Source organism: Zalophus californianus, chromosome 16, assembly GCF_009762305.2.
Source record: "Zalophus californianus isolate mZalCal1 chromosome 16, mZalCal1.pri.v2, whole genome shotgun sequence".
In the NCBI taxonomy this organism is placed as follows: Eukaryota; Metazoa; Chordata; class Mammalia; order Carnivora; family Otariidae; genus Zalophus; species Zalophus californianus.
Window position 1 is genome coordinate 26,753,961 of NC_045610.1, and position 27,481 is coordinate 26,781,441.

At 37.6% G+C, this 27,481-nt stretch overlaps 1 protein-coding gene across 5 annotated transcripts in view; it reads right to left on the bottom strand.

The window, feature by feature from the left end:
- Positions 1-27,481, bottom strand: part of VMP1 (vacuole membrane protein 1) — a 135,921-nt gene that overhangs the window by 2,667 nt on the left and 105,773 nt on the right. For 4 of the 5 annotated variants that reach the window (XM_027624649.2, XM_027624645.2, XM_027624646.2 and 1 more), the window contains 2 exons: positions 24,531-24,647; positions 17,832-17,893 (listed from right to left, as the gene is read on the bottom strand). In XM_027624649.2, the coding sequence (XP_027480450.1) occupies positions 17,832-17,893; positions 24,531-24,647 (179 nt within the window). The remainder of the gene's footprint in view (positions 1-17,831; positions 17,894-24,530; positions 24,648-27,481) is intronic. The other variant, XM_027624650.2, reaches the window with a different exon arrangement.

Sequence of the window (27,481 nt, forward strand, 5' to 3'; positions counted from 1 at the left end):
TCTTCTCAGAGGGGGCGGTCCTTTCTCAATCTAAGTCCTTATTAGGACAATCTGTGCGTCATCCTTATCCAAAAAGAATGCATTAGCAAATTTGGGAGGCACCTCCCACTAGTCAGAAGTCAGTGATTAACAAAGGAACAAAGAAGGAAACTATGAACCTTGAATCACTTCGTGGTTTATGGTAGATGGTTTGCACAGAAACTACAGTACATTACTAAACAACTTGCTCTGAAATGACTGGGGCAGTGATCTCTGATAAGTTTATGTACTCGGAGCTCCCTCTCACCCAGAGTACGTGGGGGCAGTGCTGTTAAACCGGTTTGGCAACCAGCGACCAGGATCCCTTTAGAAATGCTTGCAGGCGTTTTTTTAAAATGGTAACTTGAGGCAACTCAGAAAATCAAACATCTCTATTTTCTGTACCTTTTATTTTCTCATCTCCCATAACAGGGCTAAAAGGTAGATGAGCCCAATCTCCTGCGGTCGGCAAAAGGTATGTCAATATGTATTTGCAACAGCACCTAATGGTCTCCCTTATAAGTATTAACTTCACCTCCTCTTTTCTAGAACAATCCAGTTACTGCTTTCTGTAATAAAAAGCAGAGGAGCAGAGGAAGAGAACTTTTTTGCTACTGTATTTACCAGAAGCTAACACATACATAACTCCTGGCTGACCCTTTTCTTTGATCCTCTTAACTACCAACCACCAAATACTTAATGGAGTCCTTATTTTGTGTCTGACATTGTAATCGGCACTAAGGGAAAACAAAACAAGACAACTGCAAGAAATAGTTCATGCCCACAAGGAACTTAAAATCTTGATGGAGATTCAAAACACACATGCAGATACATACAAATGGATTTGTGAACAAAAAAATTTACAAATCAGTACTAATTTTTTTTTTTTTTGGTACAGAAGATATATTCCAAAGGAACTGGAGAAAGAAAGGAGTGATCAGTGTGGGGTGAAGTTGTACAAAAAGCTCCTTTAATAAATACCCAGGATATGGAAAAGAGGCTGAATAGACATAGGTAGTAGAGGCAATGGCTGCACTGATCAGACCACGAGACCCACATGGCAGACATGAAAGATGGAAGAGGGCAAAGTCTCTTAAACTACAGCCTCAGTCTCTCTCTCTCACTGACTTTTAAGTGGCTTTACATTAACTACCCATTCTGGGGTAAACCAGAAGAGCTGTGTCTGAGCTATGTTGCTGTTTATCAATAATGATTCTGACTACAATGGGGCAAGAACAGGACAAACTTTCTCTTTATGTTTTTTAAAGTTTTATTTATTTTTTTATTTTTAAGATTTTATTTATTTATTTGACAGAGGCAGACACAGCGAGAGAGGGAACACAAGCAGGGGGAGTGGGAGAGGGGGAAGCCGGCTCCCCGCTGAGCAGGGAGCCCGATGCGGGGCTCGATCCCAGGACCCTGGGATCATGACCTGAGCCAAAGGCAGATGCTTAACTGACTGAGCCACCCAGGCGCCCCTAAAGTTGTATTTATTTAAGTTATCTCTACACCCAACATGGGGCTCAAACTCACGAATCACACAGTTCTCTGACTGAGCCAGCCAGGCATCCCCAAAAGAGAAATTTTCCTTGGGTAAATTTCCTTTTCCTTACATAATGCATAAGGGAATGCAAGTAGCTCATCCATTTACACCTGAAAAAAACCACGTGAATACAAAAAACAATTCCAGTAAAATACATGTGTTAAAAAATGGGTTTTGAAGATGGCAATTTTATAAGAACTTTGCTTCAGATATTGATTCATATTCACTCTTAATAACAATATCCTATGTCATTGTTTTAAACTCCCAAGGATAGCCATAGTCAAGCCATTGTGTTTTTATAAGGTTAAGAAAACCCTTTTATTTATGAAGGCTGAAATGACTGTATGCTAATTTGAACAGCTGGTTGTACAAGAAATGACTTGAAAATTCTCTTTTTGATGTCCTCCAAGAGTTGGATTCCAATATATGTGCCTTGTTCTTTCTACAGACTTCTAACTTCAGACTGGAGTTGAGGAGAAATATGGCTTACAGTTTCCCTCAAATCATTCTTGGGCTCCATTCTTGGGCCATAATTGAAAGAGAAAATGAAGAACTAAGACCCACATGTTAGAAAGGTTCTACTTTTTTGTTGCTGTGGTTGAGGGGAATGAGGAAGGGACTGGCAACAATCATTCTAGACTCCTTTTAAAATAATCTGAAAAGTTAAACAACTCCCATCGTCGAGTCCATTAAGAGCTGCACTCTAGCTGACAGAGAATATGTCACTACACATTTACATTTAGTGATGTGCAATTTTCAATTATCTTGGGCTAATGCTGAAATCAATGTTTCAAGGCGCCAGAGTGTTACATGCTTTTTACATGTTTTTGGTGGGTGGGAGATGTCTCTATGCAGTTTCTCATAAGAGACTAGGAAAACAGTTGAAAACAGAGAAGTTAAAAGTTTTTATTGCAGTATATTAACCAAAACTATCATAAATGCCACATGATCTGAATAGATCTGAAAAAATGATATAGGTATTAAGTATTATATAACTAATTATTTGTCAGATCCTCAATCTTTATATATTTGTCAAAATTTTAGTTTTATTTTCATTGCTCTATCTCTACAAACAATGGTTTAGGCCACAGTTGCCTCAGCTTTTACAAAGCACACTTACATTAGAGTTTCCTTAATTAACATTAAAGCTATTTTAGTAATGGACTACATAAAAGTTCAATTACATCTGTCACTCTTACGTGCATTTAAGGCAAACAATAATAACCAGCCTATGACCTCATCCCTCAAGTTATTTTCAAGCAGCCGACAGAAGAGTCCATTCTGACATGTAAGATTAATTTAAGGTACATATATGGGGGTGGTGGGAAGAATAACTTGCATTCCACTCCAGTGGCTTTTTACAGTTGGCTTAGGAAATAGCTACAGTGCCATTCTCTGAAAGCCATTAAATTCAGAGTCCCCTGTGCACCTGGCCAAGGACTCATCTCAACCTCTAGCTGAAATGGGTCGTCCTTCTGCCATTAGGTGCTGATTAAAACTATTACAGTTTGTGATACAGACAAAAATAAAGTTGGAGGAAAACAAACACACAGAAAACTACTTTTCAGTCAACTGTTGGCCTTAAATATGTTTAAATTAACCTTGTCAACAGCCACTTTCTCTAAAGAAAGCCTTAAATAAAACAAAAAACAGAAAAAACCAAAAAACAAAATTGATCTCATCTGCTTTTCCTTGCTGTAGACTTTCAACATGGTGGGTAGAAAAAGCTGTGGATAGTAATTATCTTGATATTTATTTTCTTGGCATACACAAATACGTTTCAGATAACAGAACTCATTAAAAAACAAATTTCCAACAAATTATTCTAATGGCAATTTTTAAATTTTTGTTATTGATTTTAAGAAAGGGAAAAAAAAAAACCCCTCAGAAAATGCAAACAAATGAGGGAAAATAAAAATAAATAAATAACCCACATAAGTCGAAACCCACCCAGAGCTTCAAAATGGTTTCATGGGAACAGTATTTTGTCAGGCTTACATATTTTAGTAGGTGTTAAAACAGAAACAAGACAAACTTTTTTGTAAAATTCTGTCAAGGGCCCTGACCAATATGCAAACAAAACCTATTATTTTTCTATAGTTTTTAATACGTATGTGACTTTACTTCTGAAACCTATTTATCTGATAAGAAATCTATATTTTAAACTCCCTCCATAATGACTCATTATTAATAAAGGTCTCCATTATTCTTTGTACCCACAAAAGCCAGAAAATCTTCCAGAGGAAGCATCACAATTGGCAGAGGTTGCATAGAGAGTGGGTGGTGTGATTATTTTTCACAATGCTTGAATTTTCATTTTGTTGTTTATTCCTGGGCTCACACCCGTTCCAAAAATTTATCAGTCATTATTAACTGTTTTCAAATTGTGTAACTCTCAAACAAATTGGCTCAACAAATATAAAAAAACACACCTTTTGATTTACTTTTTTTTTTAAGATTTTATTTATTTATTTGAGAGAAAGAATGAGAGAGAGAGAGAGCACATGAGAGGGGGAAGGGTCAGAGGGAGAAGCAGACTCCCTGCAGAGCAGGGAGCCTGATGCGGGACTCGATCCCGGGAACCCAGGATCATGACCTGAGCCGAAGGCAGTCGCTTAACCAACTGAGCCACCCAGGCGCCCTTGATTTACTTTCAATCTCCTCTCCATCATAGAGACAGTCATCAAACTAAGACTTGTTATTAGAAGACCTGAAATTTTCCTGTTCATGATTCTGTTTGGATTTTTCCAGCCAGGTGTATTTTTTGTTGTTGTTACTATGTGCCACCATAAAACCTGGGAACAGTGTTCAATAACAGAAATAACATGAACTTAAAAAAAATTGATATGTCTTGTTGTTTACCCCTACTTACACAGGGCTGCCTTATATAAAGGTTAAACAGTTAAAGAACTAAGTGGGTATGAATAAAGTAAATGTTTTATTTAATATAGGCTCTGCTCCTTTCTTAACCACTTTTTTGAGGATCTTAGCATTAATGCGATCATGTAAGTTACACTGGCTTTCCTGAAAACATACTGTCTGACATCAGTTCCTAGTAAGGCTACAGGGTAATAAGGCTTTATCTTTCTTAGAAAAAACTATAGACACAAGGTTTTGTTTTTTTTTTTTTTAACCTTTGTTTCACTGGTTATGCTGTACTTTCAGGCTGATTTATTTAACATCCCTCTGATGATTAATTATAATATCTAAATAACATTCTCAGGGGGTGAATTAGTCAAACCTCTGAAAGCTTATAAAGGGGACAAAAATGTTTTTAGAATAAAATTCAGGTCAAGGGTAGTATTGAAGAAAGGAAAATATAGGGTTTAATCAATTCTAGTGTTGTTATAATTCAGAAGCATGACAGAGATTTTTTGAAGTAAACTAATAATGCCCAGTACTTTTTTTTTTTTAAAGATTTTATTTATTTATTTGACAAAGAGAGAGACAGAGAGAGAGGGAACACAAGCAGGGGGAGTGGGAGAGGGAGAAGCAGGCTTCCTGCTGAGCAGGGAGCCCCACGAGAGGCTCAGTCCCAGGACCCTGGGATCATGACCTGAGCTGAAGGCAGACGCTTAATAGACTGAGCCACCCAGGCGCCCCATGCCCAGTTTTTGATAGCATAAAAAGTGGCTTTTAAGGCCAGAGGAGCTTAGACCAATAGTCTATAAACATTTTTGATATATGTGTATATATTACTTATGCAAACAGTAAAATGCACAAATACAAATTAAAAAGGATAAAATAAAGTTAAAATTTAAAAAAATTTAAAAATTCTTCATTTTAAATGTCTTACTAAGTATGATGGCTTTTGTGCTATCGTTAGTGAATATTTCAAGGCACATAACACACTTGTCCTTGATTAAAAGTAATAATTTCTAAATCTGTTGGCTGACTTCTATAGGCATGTACTAGGAACAGGTAAAACATCAATGGTGCAACTTTTTTACTGTCTCTTGTGACTGCACTGTTACTTGTATCTTCCTTCTATAGTTTCTTTATAGGAAACTTTTAAAGCCACTTGTGTGTTTTGTGAGGGTTAGTTTAGTTAAAACCAGGAATTATAAATCTGACTAATGGGGCATAGAAAAAACACAATACATTGCAAAAGACCCACTGTGAACCCCTTTTGCACTGTGGAATTCCCGCTGTTCCCCTAGCCTATTTTTGTACTCCATGCAATGTGATTTTCAAACATGTGGCCTGAGGGAGTGCCAATCAGACTGATGGTAGTAAACTACATCCTCCATACGTGTACAGTCACATAAATTGTGTATGTATGTGCTACCATAATGTTATATGCCTAAAATACACAAAACAGAAAATAACAAAGATGAAAATAAATATAAATAGAAGTCCTAAAAAAATAATAAAGTTCTATTATTTTAGTCCCATTCTGATGGTGGAGACCACTGGTGTAGACCATGAGGCTAAACTTCATGGGGTATAAATATACCTTATTCCCAAAAGGTATAGTTAGCAGACTGTTAGGTAAGATATCAGGAAAAAAGCTATTTCTACAGAGATGCAGACTGGGGGGCGCCTGGGTGGCTTAGTCGCTGGGCATCTGCCTTCGGCTCAGGTCATGATCCCGGGGTCCTGGGATCGAGCCCCACATCGGGCTCCCTGCTCAGCTGGAAGCCTGCTTCTCCCTCTCCCGCTCCCCCTGCTTGTGTTCCCTCTCCGTCAAACAAACAAACAAATAAATAAAAAGATGCAGACTGGATGTCTCTTTTTTGCTCAGACTTCTAATAGTCATTTATAAAGAGGGACTTTTAGAATCTAAACCTCAAGAGACTGAAATGAAACCCTGTGCCCTCAGTTAGAACATAATTATATTTCAAATGAATATCAGAGTATTCAGAATTTTCTTGATGTAGGATCACTGTGCGTAAATCAATAAATCAGATTTATCCTCTGACTCCAGAGAATTCTTCTATCAACTAAGATTTGGCCCAGGAGGATAGGAGTAGAAAGCCCTATTATTAAATGGAAAATGGTCTCTTACAGACTCAAGCTAACAGATTCTTCTGCTGAAGAGACTGAATTTTACAGTGAAGTAGTACTAGTAGGATATATATATTCAGGAATAAAATTAAAGACCCTCCCACCCCACTCCCCTTTTGCATGCTGATATTGTCTTCTGTGCATAGGAGGTGATGACAACATGGTGGAAGTTCAGTAAGAAGACAGGACTAGCAATTCCCTTTCTTAATTTTTTGTTGTTTTTAACTTTTTTTTTTAATAAACTCTACTCCCAACAGGGGGCTTGAACTTATGACTCCAAGATCAAGAGTCGCATGCTCTACTGACTAAGCCAGCCAGGCGCCCCACGAACTCCCTTTCTTGATAACAGTCTTATAAATAATTTTCTGTTTCCAGAAATGTGCACATTTTAGTAAAACACTATGGCGTTAAGTCGTCCCCTCAACCCCACGCAGTGATCTAAACAGGCTTAACGGTTAGTATTTTAATGAGTTGTCATTTCCTGTCTGATAAAGATTCTCACAGTATTTAACCACCAGTTTCCCTGGGGCCCAACCAATACTAGAGCTCTATTCATAGTGACTCAGAATGGATCTCAGACTCCAGGCCTGATTCAACAATGATAGATTGCCCTCCAAATGAAACTGTCTTTCCTCATAAGGTAGACTGCTCTGGAGAAGGGAGGAAGGGGGAATGTAGTTTATCATGCAATCTTTCTGAAGAAGCCAAAGGCCATCATGCTGACTCCCATTAATATTTATAGCTTTCCAGTCCTCAGAGATTAGAAAAAGAAAAAAAGAGAGAAACAAACTGATACCTAATTAACCCAGGAATATGACAAGTAAATGAACTGGCGCTAACTGCAAATCAACTTATATTTAACCTAGTAAAAATGGAATCCCACAATTCTGTATGACTGGAATGAAGAGGTTATTAATTTTCCCACGTAATTGAATGGAGAATCTGAATCTTTGAAGCTAATATTACAAGAAAAACCTGTTAACTGATGTATTCTACTTGCTTTTGGCTCTGAAATGTGGTAGTCCACCCAAACCAAATTCCTTTATATCTTAGGATCTTGGAAGAGTACCCCAACATAAAATAAATGAATGTTATGCACTGCACTAAAAAATCTAGGGCTTTTTCAGATATAAAAGTTTGGGCTGATAATTTCTGGCACTGTCTAAAATTCATTGTGATTCAACCTTAGGATTTGGAATTAAAACATATTGAATTTCGTTCACATCTGTGTCCCTTTCAAATGATTAAAACCTCTTTTGTACTCAAGTTAGTCCATTGTTGCTCAGTGGTATTATAAACACATGACACCATCAGTTTCTTAGCGGCTGGGTAGAAGGAAGACCACTGCTTTATCCTGAGAAAAATCAGGTATATTGTTGCTATTGGCTCACAGCATATTTCCATCACAGGCGTCTTTCAAAAAAAGAATTTGCAATTGTCCCTGCTTTTGAACATTTAGAACTGTTTTCTATCAGAAGCAGAATGGAGGTAAAATCTCCTTATAATAATAGCTACTCTCTGAATTATGTGATCATTAAAGGGACGTTTTTGAAAACAAAACCTCAAATCAGAATGTAGACTTGAGCAGTAGGAGCCAAACAGCCGTTTACGTTAATGAATGAAGCCAGAACTAAAGGAGTGGTCGGTCTATAAGCACCAAGTAAAAGTGATTGGCTGCCAAAACAAAACCCTGTAAAAAATCAACTGATTTCAGTTCTAGAAAATGGCAAACTGGTGGCAGCTTTGTACAGTAACAAATCTATGGCTGGTTTGAAGACCCACTGAGTTCTAAGGATGAAATCAGCAACAGGGAACCACAGACCCAAGGTCAAGAATAAAGAAGAGTTTGTAGAATTTTAAATTGAAGGTGAAATGGCATAAAAACTTACTGACCTTTAGTCATTCAACGTGGCATGACGGTGAGTGGATAAAAAAAAAATGACAGTACTGAATGGAATTCAATCTCATCTCAGAACAATATAACTATTATTTAGTTACATTGTTGGGATATATACATATATATATCCCAATATCTATAACTAATACAAATATTAGGCAGAAAATCACTAAATGCAGTAGATAACTAAGAAAAAAGTCAAGATCTCTCTCTGTCCTTAAGGAACTTAATCTAGAAGGGTGATGAAAGGAAAAAAAAATGCATTTAAATCTACAGTACAAAGGCCAGTAGGTTTCTCCCTCAAAGTTAACACCTGCAGTAGCTAGTTACAGCTGCACAAGGTGAATACACGTGTGAACAAGGAGTGGACAGAATTTCTGCTGACTCCTTATCAAATTCACACAGTAGCCATTTGACACGAGTGTTCTTGTCCAAATCTACAACTTCAAGTAGATTACCTCACTGCTTTCTTTTTTTTTTTTTTTTAAGATTTTATTAATTTGACAGAGAGACACAGCGAGAGAGGGAACACAAGCAGGAAGACTGGGAGAGGGAGAAGCAGGCTTCCCGTGGAGCAGGGAGTCTGACGCGGGGCTCGATCCCAGGACCCCGGGATCATGACCTGAGCCGAAGGCAGATGCCCAGCGACTGAGCCGCCCAGGAGCCCCTACCTCACTGCTTTCAATAGCACTCCCTCAATTCCTCCTTTCTACTTCAAAAGATCTTAGAATCTTTATTCCAGTTTTGAAGGAAGAAGTGGTTAAGAAAATAATCAATACACTTAGGCTTTTGATCTTATCTCTTGGATCCTATCTCCATCTCTTGCATTTATATGAATTTAACTTCTGTGTGTTTCAGTTTCCCCATCTACACAGTGATAGCACCTTATAGGTTCTGTTATGCATATTCAATAAAAATATATGTAAAGCATCTGGCACAGCAGGTTCTTACTAAATGCTAATTTCCAACCCACATTCTTCCTTTTTTTCATTTCTATTTTCGATCTCTAGTTCTTTACTGGAGTCTTTCCCTCAGCCTAAAAAAACAGAGGTCTCTCTTAATAATGAATGAACTCATTTAATCAACAAATATTTACGAACACTTAAAATGTGTCAGGCATGACTCTGATCTGCCTTTTCCTTTAACCAACAATTCTATGTAATACAATATAATTCAGTTTTAGTTTTCATCATTCTACAGAAATGTTCTAATTATGGTCAGTAGTAACTTCCTAATACAATGACATTTCTCGTACAGTCAAACTTCAGAGTTCCTGCTTTATCCTTTAGCTATGTTGCCTCCCAATATCTATAACAAAAATATAGAAGAGTTAAGTGTCAAAAGAGAAGATAACAAATTACAGGAAAAGGGCATGAAAAGGAAGGAGTTTAAAAAAAAAAAGAAAAAGAAAAGGAAGGAGTTTTCCACCTAAATTGCAGAAGATTATGTTAAAGTCAGTGTATACAACTAAGTCTCAGCAGCTGGGGTATTAAAACTTAATGTATCCTTTTTTCAGTTAATACAAATATTTGTATTCACACTTCCATAACTTTTTCTGATTATTTTATAGTGATCAAAGTCAAAGAGAATCAACTACATTAACCATTTTGTATTTTAAAATGAAAGAATAGATTTTCCTTCTGTAGAAGAAAAAGTCCAGGCCAACATAGCTCATTCTGCCCACTTGTTATAGAGTAAGGAACAAGAAACATTGTTAAGATTCAAGAACTTAATTACTCACTGGTTAAAATGATCTCTCTTGCCACAGGCAAGTCCGACTCTGAGGTCAAACATCAAGTTAACTCAGAAATAGAAGACAGCAAAGGGCATGGAACATTCTGTATCTGGTAAAAAGTCCCTGCTCCAGCCAACCCCCTCTCCCAAGTTCAATGATTGAGTTATGGAAACTTTCCTGTGTGGTAAAACTAGGGACTTTGTCTTCCAATAAGACCCTGGCAACCTGACAATGAGCCAATGTTCTGCATATGGCTTGTTACGAGTCATATGCTTAATGTTATTTTCTGGGAATTCTCATCCTCTATTTGGTGAGAATACTAGAACACGTCATTTTAATCATGATTTTAATGTTAGACTTGGTCATGCTCTTTAAGAAATATGTCCAGATCTCTCTCATTGGAGAAAGTCTAAAATTAAATAAAAATTAATTTTAAATCTTACTTAAAAAAAAAAAAACAACAGACTGGAACAAATGTAATGCCTTTGAATCTCTGAAGTTCTCTCTTTCTTTGGTTCTGTCCCCTGACTTATTCAACCTAAGATACCAAATAATGAAAAACTCTATTACATGCCTAATCTTTTTTTCAGAACCTTTTCTCTGTCCCGCTGCCAAACATACCATAAACCAAAAGGCTTTTTCTCAAGGCTATTATCTGTATTCTAACATCTTTCAGAATGTAAAACTGATTCATTACATCTGTTCAGATTTCCATATATAACTAGCCAAACACTTAGATTCAGGAAAAGATAACAGAGATACCTTTCCCTAAACCTAATGACAGCGAACTTTCCAGAACTGTCGAAGAAATAAATCTACTAATTACTATTTCTAGTTGAGGGAAGGGAACTATTTACTCATAAAATTCCAGTAAATTTTGAAGGTAGGGTTTATATTCTCTCTGGGACCTTAGGACTGTCATAGAATGACATACTGTACTAAAAATACCAAAGGCCAAGGGTATACTTAGGGTATCATATTTTGCTGGGCCACTCCCTACTTACATTAAGACAAGAAGCCCTTTGGAAAGGAGTATTTCCTTCAGTCATCAGTATAGCAGTCATACCTCGGTAAAATTAATATTAAACTGCACCACCAGAGATGTAATGGTCAACACTAACTCACTGCCAGGGGTGGGGTGATGGTGGTGAGCAGTTTGGCCTGGCAGGCCATAGGCATACCCGTGGTGAGAATTTGCCCAAATTTGGTCCTAGACAAAATTATCTTGTCTTATCAAAACTTATCAAAACTGAGGTTTATCTTGCTTATGTCCAATCTCTCTTTTATTTCCTTTTCCATCTTATGTTGTCCCCTTCAACATACTCTTAGGCTCTTTACTATGTGCTTACCTATCCTGCACTAAGAAATGCCCACGAATGGGGCGCCTGGGTGGCTCAGTTGGTTAATTGTCTGCCTTCGGCTCAGGTCATGATCCCAGGGTCCTGGGATCGAGTTCTGCATCAGGCTCCCTGCTCAGTGGGGAGTCTGCTTCTCCCTACCCCTCTGCCCCTCTCCCTTGCTTGTACTCTCTCACGCACATGAGTGCTCAAATAAATAAAATCTTAAAAAAAAAATGCCCATGGGGGCGCCTGGGTGGCTCAGTCATTAAGCGTCTGCCTTCAGCTCAGGTCATGATCCCGGAGTCCTGGGATCAAGCCCCGCGTCGGCTCCCTGCTTGGCAGGAAGCCTGCTTCTCCCTCTCCCACTTCCCCTGCTTGTGTTGCCTCGCTCGCTGCTGTCTTTCTCTGTCAAATAAATAAATAAAAATCTTAAAAAAAAAAATGCCCTTGAAGCAATGATCAAAACAGTAAAAACATGGAAACACTCCAAATGTTCATCAATGAGAAGTGGATAATTACCCGATGGAATAATATATAGCAGCCAATATGAATAATATTCAGCAACACAATAATATTAGCAATATAATAAATGAAAAGTCTGAAACGATTACATATAATATGATACCCCCCCTTTTTTTTAAAAGATTTTATTGATTTGACAGAGAAAGACACAGCAAGAGAGGGAACACAAGCAGGGGGAGTGGGAGAGGGAGAAGCAGGCCTCCTGGTGAGCAGGGAGCCCGATGTGGGGCCTGATCCCAGGACCCCGGGACCATGACCTGAGCCAAAGGCAGATGCTCAACGACTGAGCCACCCAGGCGCCCTGATACCTCTTTTTTAAATAAAGATTTTATTTATTTATTTGTCAGAGAGAGAGAGAAGTTAAATAACTGGTCTGGGGCAGAGTTCATATTCAAATCTTAATTTGTTTTGTTCAAAGGCTGTACACTCTTTTCATAGTCCACTCTCTAGCTCTCCTTTACTATTGGGGTTCATTTTTCATTCTTCCTTTTCTTAGTATCTCGTTTTAAATTTCAATTGTTGCTGACTTTTTGGTCTTGTCTTTTGATTTTTTCTCTCTAATGGCAATTCACCACTCTCTTAATTGTGGTTACATAGTTTTAAATATCCTTCAAAAGGCTGTATTCCAAACTTTACTAGTTTAGTTTGATCAACTGCTAAATCATTTACAGTTTAATAGTGTAAAGAGACAATTAACAATCAAAGGATAACGTTATTATAGCAAGCTATAGGCATTATTTTCAGTTCAACTCAACAATGGGTCTAGGGAGTCAATTTAATTATTCTCTTTTCTGAAATAAATTGCAAAACTATTTATTATGATATGTAATAATAAATTTACGTCTACTAAAAATTCATTCTCTTTGTTTAACTTAATTTTCAGTCTAGGCTTAGTGAAACTATTTATTAATTATCATTTGAATAGTTGTATTTAAAAGCATTTCCTACTTCAAAATGTAGGAAAACAAATCATATCAAGCTCAGCTGGAGAATCTGATTAAAGATCATGTTATTCCTGACAAATATGAAAAATATACACATTGGTGTCTGGTAATAAAGAATCATTATCATCTGCTAAGTCTGATTATTTATACTGTTTAATACATGGTCTAGAAAAGAAACTGATGAGGTAATCCATGTAGACAGCACTGGGGAAAAGATGAGGATATCAGGACATCCCAGTATCTATCTCCTGAAAACAATTTTAAAAATATGATACCACCCATTTAATCCAATAAAAATTGGATTCTAGCAGGTCTTGATTATCTTAGAATAACTTTATGCAAAACCATCTTTAAGAAGGAAGAATCAGGGGCCCCTGGGTAGGCTCAGTTGGTTGAGTGTCTGCCTTAGGCTCAGGTCATGATCCCAGCATCCTGGGAATGAGCCCCACATCAGGCTCCCTGCTCAGTGGGGAGTCTGCTTCTCCCTCTGCCCCTAGCCTCGCTCATGCTCTCTCTCAAATAAATAAATAAAATCTAAAAAAAAAAAAAAAAAGGAAGAATCACTGGGGCACCTGGCTGGTTTAGCTGGGGGAGCATGCAACTCCTGATCTTGGGGTTGTGAGTTCAAGTCCCATGTTGGGTATAGAGATTACTTGAAAATAAAATCTTTAAAAAAAAAGAAGAATCACTGGATTTTTTTGAAAGGCTGTGCTAGATGAGATAACAGAAGGAAGAAACTACTGTTTTTGAAAACTATAAGAAATTCTAACTTTAATTTGTTGGCCTAAGATTATAAAAACTCTTTTATTTCTATTTACTGTGGATAAGTAATACAACTTTTGAGAAACTCCAAAGGCTGGGGAAACAGAAGATTCTGGGCTATGAACTGATATGCTAATTTTTATTAGCCAGATCTTTATTTGGACACCATGTGTTCATTATACCCACTAGATATTTATCAAGCACGTGCTATATGTCAATCAAGAGGCCAAGTGCTACAGAAACAATAGTGAACTAGGCATGGCCTTTGCCAGAAAGAAGCTTACAGGTTAGTGGTAGAGAGGTAATAATCATATACCCTCACATATAAATGTAAAAACACAACTGTCAGTGCATGTAGTACATGCTATTGTGAACAGATGCCCCTAGAAAACAAGATATCTGATTTAGTCAGGGAAGGCATTTTGTTAATGTAATAGTTGAGATCTAAAGAATGTTATCTAGGGTTGCCGGGATGGTTCAGTTGGTTAAGTGTTTGACTCCTGATCTCAACTCAGGGCTTGAACACACGATCCTGAGATCAAGGGTCGTGAGTTCAAGCCCTGCATTGGGCTCCATGCTGGGCATGGAACCTACTTAGAATAAATGAATGAATGAATGAATGAATGAATGACATTATTTAGGCCAATGGTTCTCAGTGGGGTTGGTGGTGGTAGTGGAGGTATATGTGCATCAGGACATTTGGTAACGTCTGCAGACATTTCTGGTTGTCATGGCTGGGAGACACTACTAGTATCTAGTGAGTAAGGGGATAGGATGCAGTTAAATATCTTACAATGCACAGGATAGTCCCCCACAACAAAGAATTATCTGGCCTAAAATGTCAAAAGTGCAAAGGTTAAGAAACCCTGAACTAGGGGCGCTTGAGTGGCTCAGTTGGTTAAGCATCTGCCTTTGGCTCAGGTCGTGATCTCGGGGTCCTGGGACCAAGTCTGGCATAGGGCTCCCTGCTCAGCAGGAGTCTGCTTCTCCCTCTCTCTCTACCCCTCCCCCTCTCATGCTCTCTCTCTCAAATAAATAAAATCTTAAAAAAAAAAAAAAAAAAGAAAAAAAGAAACCCTGAACTAGGCAAAGGAAAAACCACAAGCAAGTAAAGACCACTGATGGGAGACTCAAGAAAAGAAAATTACAGGGGATACATCATACAAAGCTCTCTAGACCATGTTCAGGAGTTTTAGCTTTATCTTAAGAATGAAGGAAAAAACAAGTAAAGGCTTTCAAGAAGATGAGGAGCTGGGGTTAAGGACAGTGGTGGTGACATGCTCAAATTAATATTTTTAAAAGGTTACTAACTGCAGTATGGAGAACAGATTGGAAGGGAACATAACTTGATGTGGGTAGATAAGATGGCTAGTTACCTAATTTAACTTTTTAGAAGCTCCTAAGGCTAGGGATACAGAAGGTAGTAGTGGTATGTATAAATTGCTGAAAAACTTATCCCCATCCATTTTTTTTAAGTTAATTTATTTATTTTACAGAGTGAGAGAGAGAGAGAGAGAGAGAGAGAGAGAGTGTACATGAGCATGCATGCAAGTGGGGTAAGGGGCAGAGGGAGAGAATCTTCAAGCAGACTCCCCGCTGAGCGTGGAGTCCGCCGGGAGGCTCCACCCCATGACCCACAAGCTCATGGCCTGAGCTGAAACCAAGAACGGGATGCCCAACCGACTGAGCCACCAGGTGCCCTGATAAACTTCCTTTTATAAATGTTCAGCATAGGAACAGGAGAAGGGAAGACTGTACAGTGCTATATTCACAGTCATCCCTGTAACTTGTGGGTTTGTGTAGTGGTCAGCTCTAGGTCCTTCAGAATTCTAGAGATGGAAATATAACGCTAAAAACAGATGAAATGTCTTGTCTTTAAAAAATAAGGAACAAGAATATTTTTTTCTTTCTGCATGTGATGTATGGTGACTTGTAAACCAATTTATTTGTAAGGATCCAGAGAACAAAAAACTGGAATAATTAAATTTTAATGGACAAGATATAATCCACATTTATAATCAGAAGCTTAGGAAGTAGTAAAACCAATAACTGGCCTGACTGAGTATATTCTCAAGAATATGTTTTTCCTTGGAGCGCCTGGGTGGCTCGGTCGTTAAGCATCTGCCTTCGGCTCAGGTCATGATCCCAGGGTACTGGGATGGAGCCCTTCATCGGGCTCCTTGCTCAGCCGGGAGCCTGCTTCTCCCTCTCCCACTCCCCCTGTTTATGTTCCCTCTCTAGCTGTCTCTTTCTCTCTGTCAAATAAATCTTTTAAAAAAATAGGTTTTTCCTCAATTATTACATTAAAACCATAATAGAAAATATTAAATACTATTTTATTATAAAACATATCATATATAGAAGAGAATAAACATATAATGTATGGTTTAAAGAATAATAAAAATAGGGGCACCTGGGTGGCTCAGTCTATAGAGCATGCGACTCTTGATCTCAGGGATCTGAAATTGAGCCCCACATTAGGCTCCCAGCTTGGTGGAAAGTCTGCTTCTCCCTCTCCCTCTGCTGCTCGCTCCCCTTGCTTGTGTGGTTTTGCTCACATTCTCTCTCAAATAAATAAAATCTTTTTTTTCTTTCAAGATTTTATTTATTTATTCGAGAGACAGAGAGAGAGAGAGAGAGAGAGAGGCAGAGGCAGAAGCAGGCTCCTTGCTGAGCAGGAAGCCCGATGAGGGACTCGATCCCAGGACCCCAGGAACATGACCTGAGCTGAAGGCAGAGGCTTGAACCATCTGAGCCACCCACGTGCCCCAAATAAATAAGATCTTAAAAAAATAATAAGACTAATAACTCATGAACTCACCTCCAAATGGCAATTTTTTAAAATAGCAAAAGTTCTCATAAGTATTTTGTTTTATAAATGGCTTTTAAGATAAAGATTTATGCTAAAACTACATAAAGGGTACCTTGTACCATTGGGCAGTTAAACAAATTTTTAAAAGATTTTATTTTATTTTTTAAAAGATTTTATTTATTTACTTGACAGAAAGACAGCAAGAGAGGGAACATAAGCAGGGGGAGTGAGGGAGGGAGAAGCAGGCTTCCCGCTGAGCAGGGAGCCTGGTGCGGGGCTCGATCCCAGGACCCCGGGATCATGACCCGAGCTGAACGCAGACGCTTAACGACTGAGCCACCCAGGCGACCCCCTAAGATTTTATTTTTAAGTAATCCCTACACCCAGTGTGGGGCTTGAATTCACAACCCCGAGATCAAGAGTCGCATGCTCTATGGACTGAGGCAGCCAGGAGCCCTTGGGCAGTTAAACTATTAAATGAAAAGAAAGCCTCTCTCCTGTAAACCCCAAATAAAAAAAAAAATACATTAAAAATTTTCATTATCTGACACTATTCCCATTCTAATTAATTTGATTAACCCGACAAAGAGTCTTTCTTTACTGTTTTATCAAAGTCAACTCCACAAATTTGTGACATTACCATTTGAAGCATAAGTTAAAACTGATCTTAGTTCTATAAACACAAAACTAAAAGCTTTGGAAAGTCTAGCCTTTTAAAATGGCCTGATTTTTCTCTAGTGAAGTAACAGGTTCATAACTCACATATTTTGTAATATTATACCATATTATCATGCCTCATTTAATTAAATATTAATATTTTATGTAAGATTTGTATTTAAATTAAATGCAACTGTGCATCTGGCATCCAATTTGGCTAAAAATCATAGCATTGTACTAAAGCACCATTAAACTGTAATAATACACACATGTCTTTTATATAAAGAGAATTTCTTATTTCTTTGGAGGAGCAACAGTCTCAAACTCCAAAGCTTTTTTTTAAATCAAGAATTATATGACTTTAAAATTAAAATTCAATTAAAAATCTAAAATTAAATAAGGATTATCTGAACTTCATCTTTCCCTGCTGTAGGGCAAGAAAGTCTTCAATTTAACTAATAATAGGGCAAAAGATTTTTCCTTCTCAAAAAATAAAAAGGTACTAGAAAAATTCTGTCCCAATAAAATCTTTTATACATTTTCTTCTATTTGAACAGTGATGACATTAATATTAATCCACAAAGAATTACTCACCCAATGAAAGCCACCATCTGCTCCACTATGTGTTTGCTGAATGTTATTATAACGAAGATTTTCTGTAAAGAAAATAACAGTTAAAATAAGTATTTCTGTTATCAGAAAAAAACCTCAATATAAATTCATAATTCTGGTAAGAGTCTAAAGAGGCAAGGTCCTGCCCCGATTACAATTTTTAAAATTCTTTAAAAAAACAAAAACAAAAACACCACTTGCCTAACAAATGCTACCTACTTTGTATTTTAAGGATGTTTTTCCTTAAGCACAGCTCTAGTCTTACAGGATACATGACCACGTCTGAGGGAAAAATGTGAGTCATGAAACCCAAGGCTGGGTGGACATTCCACATGTACTATGTATCTTAGAATGGAGTATATAAACTGAAGTCATGGGTTCCCATATATAGCCCCCACTACTGAAATTAAAGCTGATCAGCCTGAGCACTGGGCTAAATCTAATCCAGAGGATCCTGAAAAGCCTGTACATCCTTTATAGAAAGTTTATAGAAATTAGCATTAAAGTTTCATTCTTAGACCCTGAGTGATCTTGGACTTTTAGACTTACTGTACAAGCAAAAACATCAACAGGTTATTGAGAATCTTTATCAGACTTGGGTCATTTTCAATTTGGTGTTACTGAGGTACTTTCCATTAATTAAAGATGTTGATACCTTACAAGTAAAGATGCCTTTAGTGCTAAAAGGTAGCAAATATCCCCAACTCAATTAAATAAATGTTCAAAGTAATATATATCATGAGGCATTTTTATGGATTTTCAGGGAACATGAAATGGGAAAGACACTTCTTGAAAGTCCTGAAAAAAATTTTTTTTGAAGATTTTATTTATTTAGGGGCAGCTGGGTGGCTCATTTGTTAAGCGTCTGCCTTAGGCTCAGGTCATGATCCCAGCGTCCTGGGATTGAGCCCTGCATTGGGCTCCCTACTCAGCAGGAAGCCTGCTTCTCCCCCTCTTACTCCCCCTGCTTGTGTTCCCTCTCTTGCTGTGTCTCTCTCTGTCAAATAAATAAAATCTTTAAAAAAAAAAAGATTTTATTTATTTATTTGAGAGAGAGAGAGAGAGCAGGAGTATGGAAGAGGGACAGAGGGAGAAACAGACTCCCCGCTGAGCAGGGAGCCTGATGTGGGGCTCAATCCCAGGACCCTGAGATCATGACCTGAGCTGAAGGCAGACGCTTAACCGACTGAGCCACCCAGCTGCCCCTTGCCCTGAAGAAATTAAAAAATTTTTCTATACATAGTAGAAAGATGGTAAGTTTTATATATATACATAAACTATACATGACAGTAGTAAAAATGTATTATACAAGTTCAGAGAAAGGAAAGTTCATATAAGTAGGATTAATAGGAGATTCAAGAAGGTGATACTAAAGTTTAGGTCTAAAGGACTGATAATTCTTTTATTAAATATGAGTAATTCTAGATTCTCTCTCCAAATTCCTGATGACTGCTTACGTTTTTGTTACTGTTTGTCAAATAATAACCTTAGCCTATGCAACCAAAAGGGAGTGAAGAGAAATAAAATGAATAACAACAGACTTTTTATCCACCCATTATGAATCTCAGGAAAGTAGCTAAGTTAGACTGAAGCATATTATTTCAGATAGAAGACTAATAAGGCAATGACATTTTCTTAAGAAATGTCCTAGTGTTAACAGAGACACTGGCAGCTGCACAGCTGGTTATGTGTAAGGAAGTAAGACTAAAAAAAAAAAGTTCACAGTCTTTTTTGGTGTTTATGTATCTATTTTTTTAAAAGTTTTTTTAAATTTATTTTAGAGAGAGAGCTGCAGGAGGAGCAGGAGAGGGACAAGCAGACTCTGTGTTGAGTGTGGAGCTCGACATGGGGCTCGATTCCATGTCCCTGAGATCATGACCTGAGCCAAGAGTAGGACAGCTCAACCAACTATGCCACCCAGGTGTCCCCGTTTATGTATCTGTTAATTTTAAAAAGACACTACCTATCTCATGAAAAAAGCAAGCACATGTCAAAAACAGGTACAAGATGGATGATGATTTCACGAACAGTGTTATACAAATGGTGTATGAAGATTATGAAGCCAAATAGACAATTGTTATAGACCGTTTAGGGAGAAAAGCATTAATATATAGGGGTCCTTCTAGTTTCCCGAAAAGCCAGTTATTGGAGCTATAAATCTTTCACTAAGAATTAGAGCTAAGAGTTTTGCCTCTCAGTGATTTCACCACCATGAGTTTTCCTTACCATCATTTCCTAACATTGAAAATAAGCCAATGCCCAGATAATTGCATAATTTCATTGCTTGAAAACAAAACAAGACTTTCTTTTTATATGCAACAGCTTGAAAATTCATTGTGTTGGGAAGACATAAATGTGCCAGATATTTAAGAACATATGTCTCATCTCATTCAGGCTAGAGGTCTGAGTGGGGATTCTACCAAATAAACAAAAGGCACCAGCCACCAAACAGCCCACTCAACCATGCGTGCAGAGGAAAGGGTTGAGTAGGTAAAAAAAAAATGGGTGTAGGGAACTAACAGTGCCAGAATGAACAAAGAAGAAACTATCTATAAAAGAAGGTCCTTTAATGGAACGAAAAATCTTAAATTCATTTATTAAAAATTTACTGAATAGGGCAGGGTGCTTGGGTGGCTCAGTCAGTTGAGCGTCTGACTCTTGGTTTTGGCTCAGGTCATGATCTCAGGGTTGTGGGATTGAGCCCTGTGTGGGGTCCCGCACTCAGTACAAACTCCGCTTGAGATTCTCTCTCCCTCTCCCCCTTCCCCTGCTCACGCTTGCTCTTTCTTTCAAATCAATAAAATCTTTAAAAAAACCCAATTTACTGAGTGGGGCACCTGGCTGGCTCAGTTGGTAGAGCATGCGCCTCTTGATCTCAGGGTTGAGTTCGAGCCCCATGTTGGGTGTACAGATCACTTAAAAATAGTATCTTAAAAAAAATTTTACTGGGGCACCTGGGTGGCTCAGTTGGTTAAGCAACTGCCTTCAGCTCAGTTCCTGCCTTCAACTCATGATCCTGGAGTCCCAGGATCGAGTCCCGCATCGGGCTCCCTGCTTGGCAGGGAGTCTGCTTCTCCCTCTGACCCTCCCCCCTCTCATGTGCTCTGTCTCTCAAATAAATAAATAAATAAAATCTTAAAAAAAAATTTACAGAACGTCTACTACATGTCATATGATATTCTAGGCACTAAAATACCTCAGTGAGTCAAAGACAAAATTCTCTACCTTCATGGAGCTTATATTTATTTCTGTGTATGTGTCTGTGGTGGAAAGGTAAAGAGGCAATAAACAATACACATGGTAAGTAAGTTATAGGGTATGTGCAGTATTGAGTACATTGACTTTGGAAATCCCAATCTAATATTATCAGTGGGCTACTTTGAAATTTTTAGGGGAAGTTTAACAAATAGCAAGATATCAAAAATAATATTTTTGGCTGTTTACTTTAGGCTGAAGAAAACGAGAAAAGAGCCAGAAGATAGGTTTACTATTAGATTACAGAAAAATCTGTGTGTGGTTTCCCTCTGATTACTTCAGAAATAGTTAAAACATTTATATTACACACTACTATTGTTTACCCAAAGAATGAGAAATGTTTGTCACCCTGAGCTACATCTGGATGTACATCAAGTGACATGCCTTTATAAAGTATGTCTCCCTGGTACAATGGAACACAGCAAACATATCCCATGGTCTCAGTTTAGTGAAGGAACTCAGATTCTCTGCTTTCAAAAACAAAAAGATTTTGGCTTTCTTTTATTCCTTCCACACACATAAAGGGTATAGCTTTGAATTTACAGAGTTTCGTTTGAATTCCAGGGCTTTAGCCATGTATTTTATCTTCTCTAACACTCAGTTCTCCTATTTATGAAATATGGATAATAATTATCTCACGGGATTGTTCTGAGATGACCAGTGCACACTGCCTGGCATAGGTCCTGATAAATAGCAGGCTTTAAACAATTCAGTTTCCTTAATCACATAAATAATTTATAGTTTAGAAGGCAATGTAAAAGAATGGGAAGAACACTGAACTTGAAGCCAAAAGACATGTGTTCAAATTCCAGCTGTTATTTACTTTACTTATTAACCTTCTAAGTTTGACAATTATAAAATGGGAGTAGTCATTTCTCTATCCGAGGATTATAATAAAATCAGCTCACAAACACAAAGTGCTTTAAAGTGTAAAGTGCCATATAAAAAAATTAAGCATTATCGTAACTTGAAAAAAACTGAGAATGTTTAAAAAATATACTATTTTTAATATTCTGCAGTGAAAAACCTGGTAAGTTGAATGCCCATCACTATAGAATACTCTTAGCATAATAAATTTTACTATAATTTATAAAGAAAGTTACTACACAAAGCTGGGTGCATAAAGCTTCCAGATTCTCAGAAAAGTGGCTATTATGAAGGGAATTAAAAGAATTATTGTTTCTGGGGCGCCTGGGTGGCTCAGTTGGTTGGGCGGCTGCCTTCGGCTCAGGTCATGATCCTGGGGTCCTGGGATCGAGCTCCACATCCGGCTCCCTGCTCGGCGGGGAGCCTGCTTCTCCCTCTCCCTCTGCCTGCCACTCTGCCTACTTGTGCTCTCTCTCTGTCAAATAAATAAATAAAATCTTTAAAAAAATAATAATAATTATTGTTTCTTAGGTATTAATACTTTCAAGGGATAATTATTAATTTTTAAAAAGCAAAATGATAGCTTCCTTCTTCCCCAGAAAGAATTGAAAAGATCAAAGAAAAAATTATTTTTTTAATTTTTACTTTTTTAAAAGATTTTTATTTATTTATTTGACAGAGAGAGACACAGCGAGAGAGGGAACACAAGCAGAGGGAGTGGGAGAGGGAGAAGCAGGCTTCCCATGGAGCAGGGAGCCCGATGCGGGGCTCGATCCCAGGACCCTGGGATCATGACCTGAGCCGAAGGCAGACACTTAATGACTGAGCCACCCAGGCGCCCCAGAAAAAATGATCTTGATACACTGCAAAATAGTTTACTACTCGCCATAGTATTTTATTATTTGAAAAATTCTTTTTTTTAAGAAGATTTATTTTATTTATTTTTTAAAGATTTTATTTATTTATTTGACAGAGAGAGAGAGACAGCAACAGAGGGAACACAGGCAGGGGGAGTGGGAGAGGGAGAAGCAGGCTTCCCGCGGAGCAGGCCCGATGCGGGGCTCGATCCCAGGACCCTGGGACCATGACCTGAGCCGAAGGCAGACGCCCAATGACTGAGCCACCCAGGTGGCCCTATTTGAAAAATTCTAATATGGTACTGTAATATTTACCAAAGTAACTAGCATTCCAATATTAAAAAACTCATTTCATGGAACAATATACTTAATGTAAGTGGGAGAAGATATATTCCTTGAAGGAGGAGTGTCCTTGGAGTCGTGAGTGATTCTCACGCAGGGAAGTAGAGGACAGGCTCAATCAACTCAACCCAAATGCCAAAATCTAACATTAGAAACTGGGCAGGTGGGAGCAGCTGAAGTTTTCTTGTTTCATTCTCTTCTAAGAACTGAAGGTAGAGAGGTGTTAAGAAACTTGGGACAAAGGTGCTTTTAATTTTGAAGTCATCATACCAGGGCACCGCTCTTGCCTTTCCTTTGGTGAATGCCTCTGTGCTGCAAAACTCACTGGTTAAGAAATTCTTTTCAGGTTAATTGTGTTTTCTCCTAGTGAGATTTGCCCTTTTAAAAGGAAACAATTCATATCACAGTTCTAGAAGCACATACTCATTTCCCTTAATTTTCTCTCCTCTGTTCATATACGTGTGTGTGTGTGTGTGTGTGTGTGTGTGTGTGTACAGACTTATATATACACACATACATACATCTATCCTAGGGTTTTTGTTAAGACTGGCTTGGAACAATAGCAGATTCTCACTTCTCTAACCACAACCCACAGCTCTTCACCTCTTCAGAGACCCCTTTCTTCCCCATTCTCTCTCACACTAACATCTGGCTGGCTTTCTGTAAAGGACATTGGTGCCTTGAGAGAAAGTATTATTGGGGGGTATGGAAGAAAAGTAGAATTAGCGAAAGGCCGTCTTCTCTCAGCTCATGGGTCAGTAAAAATATGACATTTTTGGACTATGTATGTGAAAGTGATGTGCATTTCCCTATTTTTGCTTGATAATAGTCTTGGATGAAGAGTTTCACAAGGCAAAAAGTGAAATAAAGAAAGACAGGAGGGCGCCTGGGTGGTTCAGTTGGTTAAGCGACTGCCTTCGGTTCGGGTCGTGATCCTGGAGTCCCTGGATCGAGTCCCACATCGGGCTCCCTGCTCGGCAGGGAATCTGCTTCTCCCTCTGACCTTCCTCCCTCTCGTGCTCTCTGGCTCTCATTCGCTCTCTCTCAAATAAATAAATAAAATCTTAAAAAAAAAAAAAAAACGACAGACAGGAAAGGAGAGAGGAAAATGAAGGAAAGAAAGAAAACAAGGAGAAAAGTCTTAAAGGGGCACAATTTTCCAGTAGGGACAGGGAAAACCAGCACCAAATTCACTAACCTCCAAATGACTTTCCATGGTTAAATACCCAAGTAAGATACCAACTAACAGAAGCAGAACCAAAATATTACCAATTCATATTGGGATGAGCAAAGGAATTAAGTTTTAATGCCTTTTAATGGGCTCATCATCATTAGGCAGTGAATCAGAGGGTATCCTTACCTGGATATGCATTTTAATTATTGCTTTTCCAATCAGAGTTGCACCAAAGAAAGTCCAAAAAGGTACAAGAAAGTGTCCACATGTTATTCCAGCCAGATCAAATAGAGGATTTGGAATCTATTTAAAAAAAAAAGTTAAAATATATAATCCAAGGAACAGTTTAATTTTATCACCTACAGGTATGTGGAATCATGCTTTAAGCCTTGCTTTGATTGCAAAGACAGGTACAGGTTCCCTGATCAATAACAGACTGTTCAGAAGGTTAGGCAAGTATTGTTTCTGTAAGCTGGGTCTCATATTCACTTCAGGTTGCTGTTCAAAGCAAACCCAGCTGTCCTGTTGCTTGTACTACTTATAGCTAACACCCCATAAATATACTTTAAAAAAAAATCACATTAGAATTGGATAAAACCAATGGACCTGCAGGAATTTAATACCATTCAGCAGATACTTTGCCATTTTGTAGCTGTGTCTAAGTTGAGGTATAAATGAAGAAAAAGCCTTAAGATTATTTCAGTAGTTACTAGGGTTCTAAAATCTTCAGCTTGAAATAAGAATATTATCTAGAAAGTACTCACATATATACAGCAAGCATTATAAAATTTGTAATTATAAAAATTACAAATACATTTATATGTAGATGTGCTTTTATTCTTCAACATAAAAAAATTCAGTTTGTATTTTGCACATACATATCTCATCATTTGCATGACAGTCCAAGGCTGTGGGGCTGTGTAAATATATTTTAAAAAGAAAATCAAGTGTGGAAATATGAGCACATAGATTCAGATGTTTTGAATACTCAGTCCCAGACAAAGAAGTGATTCACAACAAATACCTTTTCCAAACATTCCCACATTTCAAGAATGCTGAAAGACAATTTCATGTAGAAATGCAAAGAAACCACAAGCTGTTTTTGAGCACTTCACCCATTTTTCTCCCATAGAAGCACTCTGCCCTTGTGGCAGTTGGCAGAACCATTCAGAAGCCAATTAATTTATAAAATTTCATTTTTGAAATTTAAAAGAAAAGCCTACTTGTTTAAAAGATATTTGTCACATATGTTCTTTTAAAAATAATTACATGACTAAATTAGAATTCAAATATTCTTTTGTTTGTAACACTTGGATTCAATAACTCAGTTTTGTTTTTCTCATCCAAATTCAAATGTTTTATGCAATTTCATCTGTCTTATAATCATGTTAATAACAATACCATTTGCACAGCTTTACATCAATCATTTTTTATATTTTCTCATGTGACCCTCATAATTCCATGGATTACAATTTTGTTTTCCTTTATTATCAGGCTCTATCTCATGTTGAAATAGAAATTAAAGTATATAAGATATGTAAAGCAGAGATTAAAAATTAGAATTTGCTAAACATGTTGGACACCTCAGTGTATGCTGTATACCCTCAGAAGAGCATAATCAGTGAATTTATTGTTTCATGTGCATGTTATTTATTCTTTTTTTTCAACTGTTGACTAAATACACAGAAAGGAAGACTGGGATTAAATGAACTACTAAGTAGCTTTGAAATGTTCCCTCAACTAGAAGTTTTATTTATCTTAGTTTGAATGTTAGTAATAAAATAATTAATAAACTTAAATGAAGTATATATGCTTTCAACACTTTAAGTATCAAAAATTTTCTAGAAAAAAGTTCCTAGAAGGCCAAATTGATCTATCAATATTCCTAGTCAAATATAAAGAAGACAGACTAGTATAGAAAGTGTATTTTCAGCAGTGAGGACACAGGGATAGATGAGTGCCAAAGAATACTATTTTTTGTTTTAATAAATTGAAGGTACTCTGTGTTTTCCCCAGGAATAATGAAAGCTAATTTTTCTTTTCTATCTTTTTTTTTTTTTTAGATTTTATTTATTCATTCGAGATACACAGAGCATGAGCAGGGGGAGAGGCAGAGGGAGAGGGAGAAGCAGGCTCCCTGCTGAGCCAGGAGGTGGACATGGGGCTTGATCCCAGGACCATGGGATCGTGACCTGAGCCGAAGGCAGACGCCCAACCATCTGAGCCACCCAGGCGCCCCGAAAGCTAATTTTTCTTGAATGCTTTGCCTTGTTAGGTACTTTTCTGAAGTTTCTACATCGTCAACTTAATCCCAAAACAATGCTATATGATATCATTACACTCACTTTACAGAAAAGTGAGACAGACAGTTTCGAAAATTTATTCAGGATAGAAGGATTTCAGCAGCAAAGCAGGATTTCAACTCAGGCAATGTGGCTCCCATGCTTGTTCGCTTAGCCTCTGAAGTAAGGACATTATTATGCATTAGGCCTCTCAGCTTAATCCCCATTCTGCTGACTTCCATGGCACTTTCAACTTATCCTTGTATTTCAATGGTCTCCCTCACTAGACTTCAGGATCCTTGAGGAAAGGGAGTATCTTTCACCTCTTTATTCCAAACACTCAGTGACTGAATCGTAGCTGACAAATAACAATAAAAAATGGAGGAACATTTATGTTCTAAGCACTGTGTTAGTTCACATATATTAAATCCTCACATCAGCCTTTAAGAGCAGTGTCTTATTGCCCTTTTTTAAAAATTAGAAAACTAGGGTTCAAAGAGTAACTTGACTAGGTTACAGAGTTAATAAGAGGCAAAACTGGTTTAGGAATGCCAAAGCCAATTCTCTTTCTACTATATCATGCTATAATATAAATGGCTTAAATAATTGAGGTCAATATTATGAAAAAGAGCTTCTACATTAAAAAGAAAAATTAGATTATGAAAATTTCTAATATTGCCAGGGTCAAAGGCACATGTGTATTTTACAGTATATCTAGAATGTTCACATCACATTAGAAATTTTGGCACCAAATGTCCTCTTTTTTGGCCAGGTGCTCTGCTAAGGGAGGAGTACTCAAAGATGAATTCACATTCTAGTACATAATTGATAAAGGAGCTGTGTGTCAGTAGACAA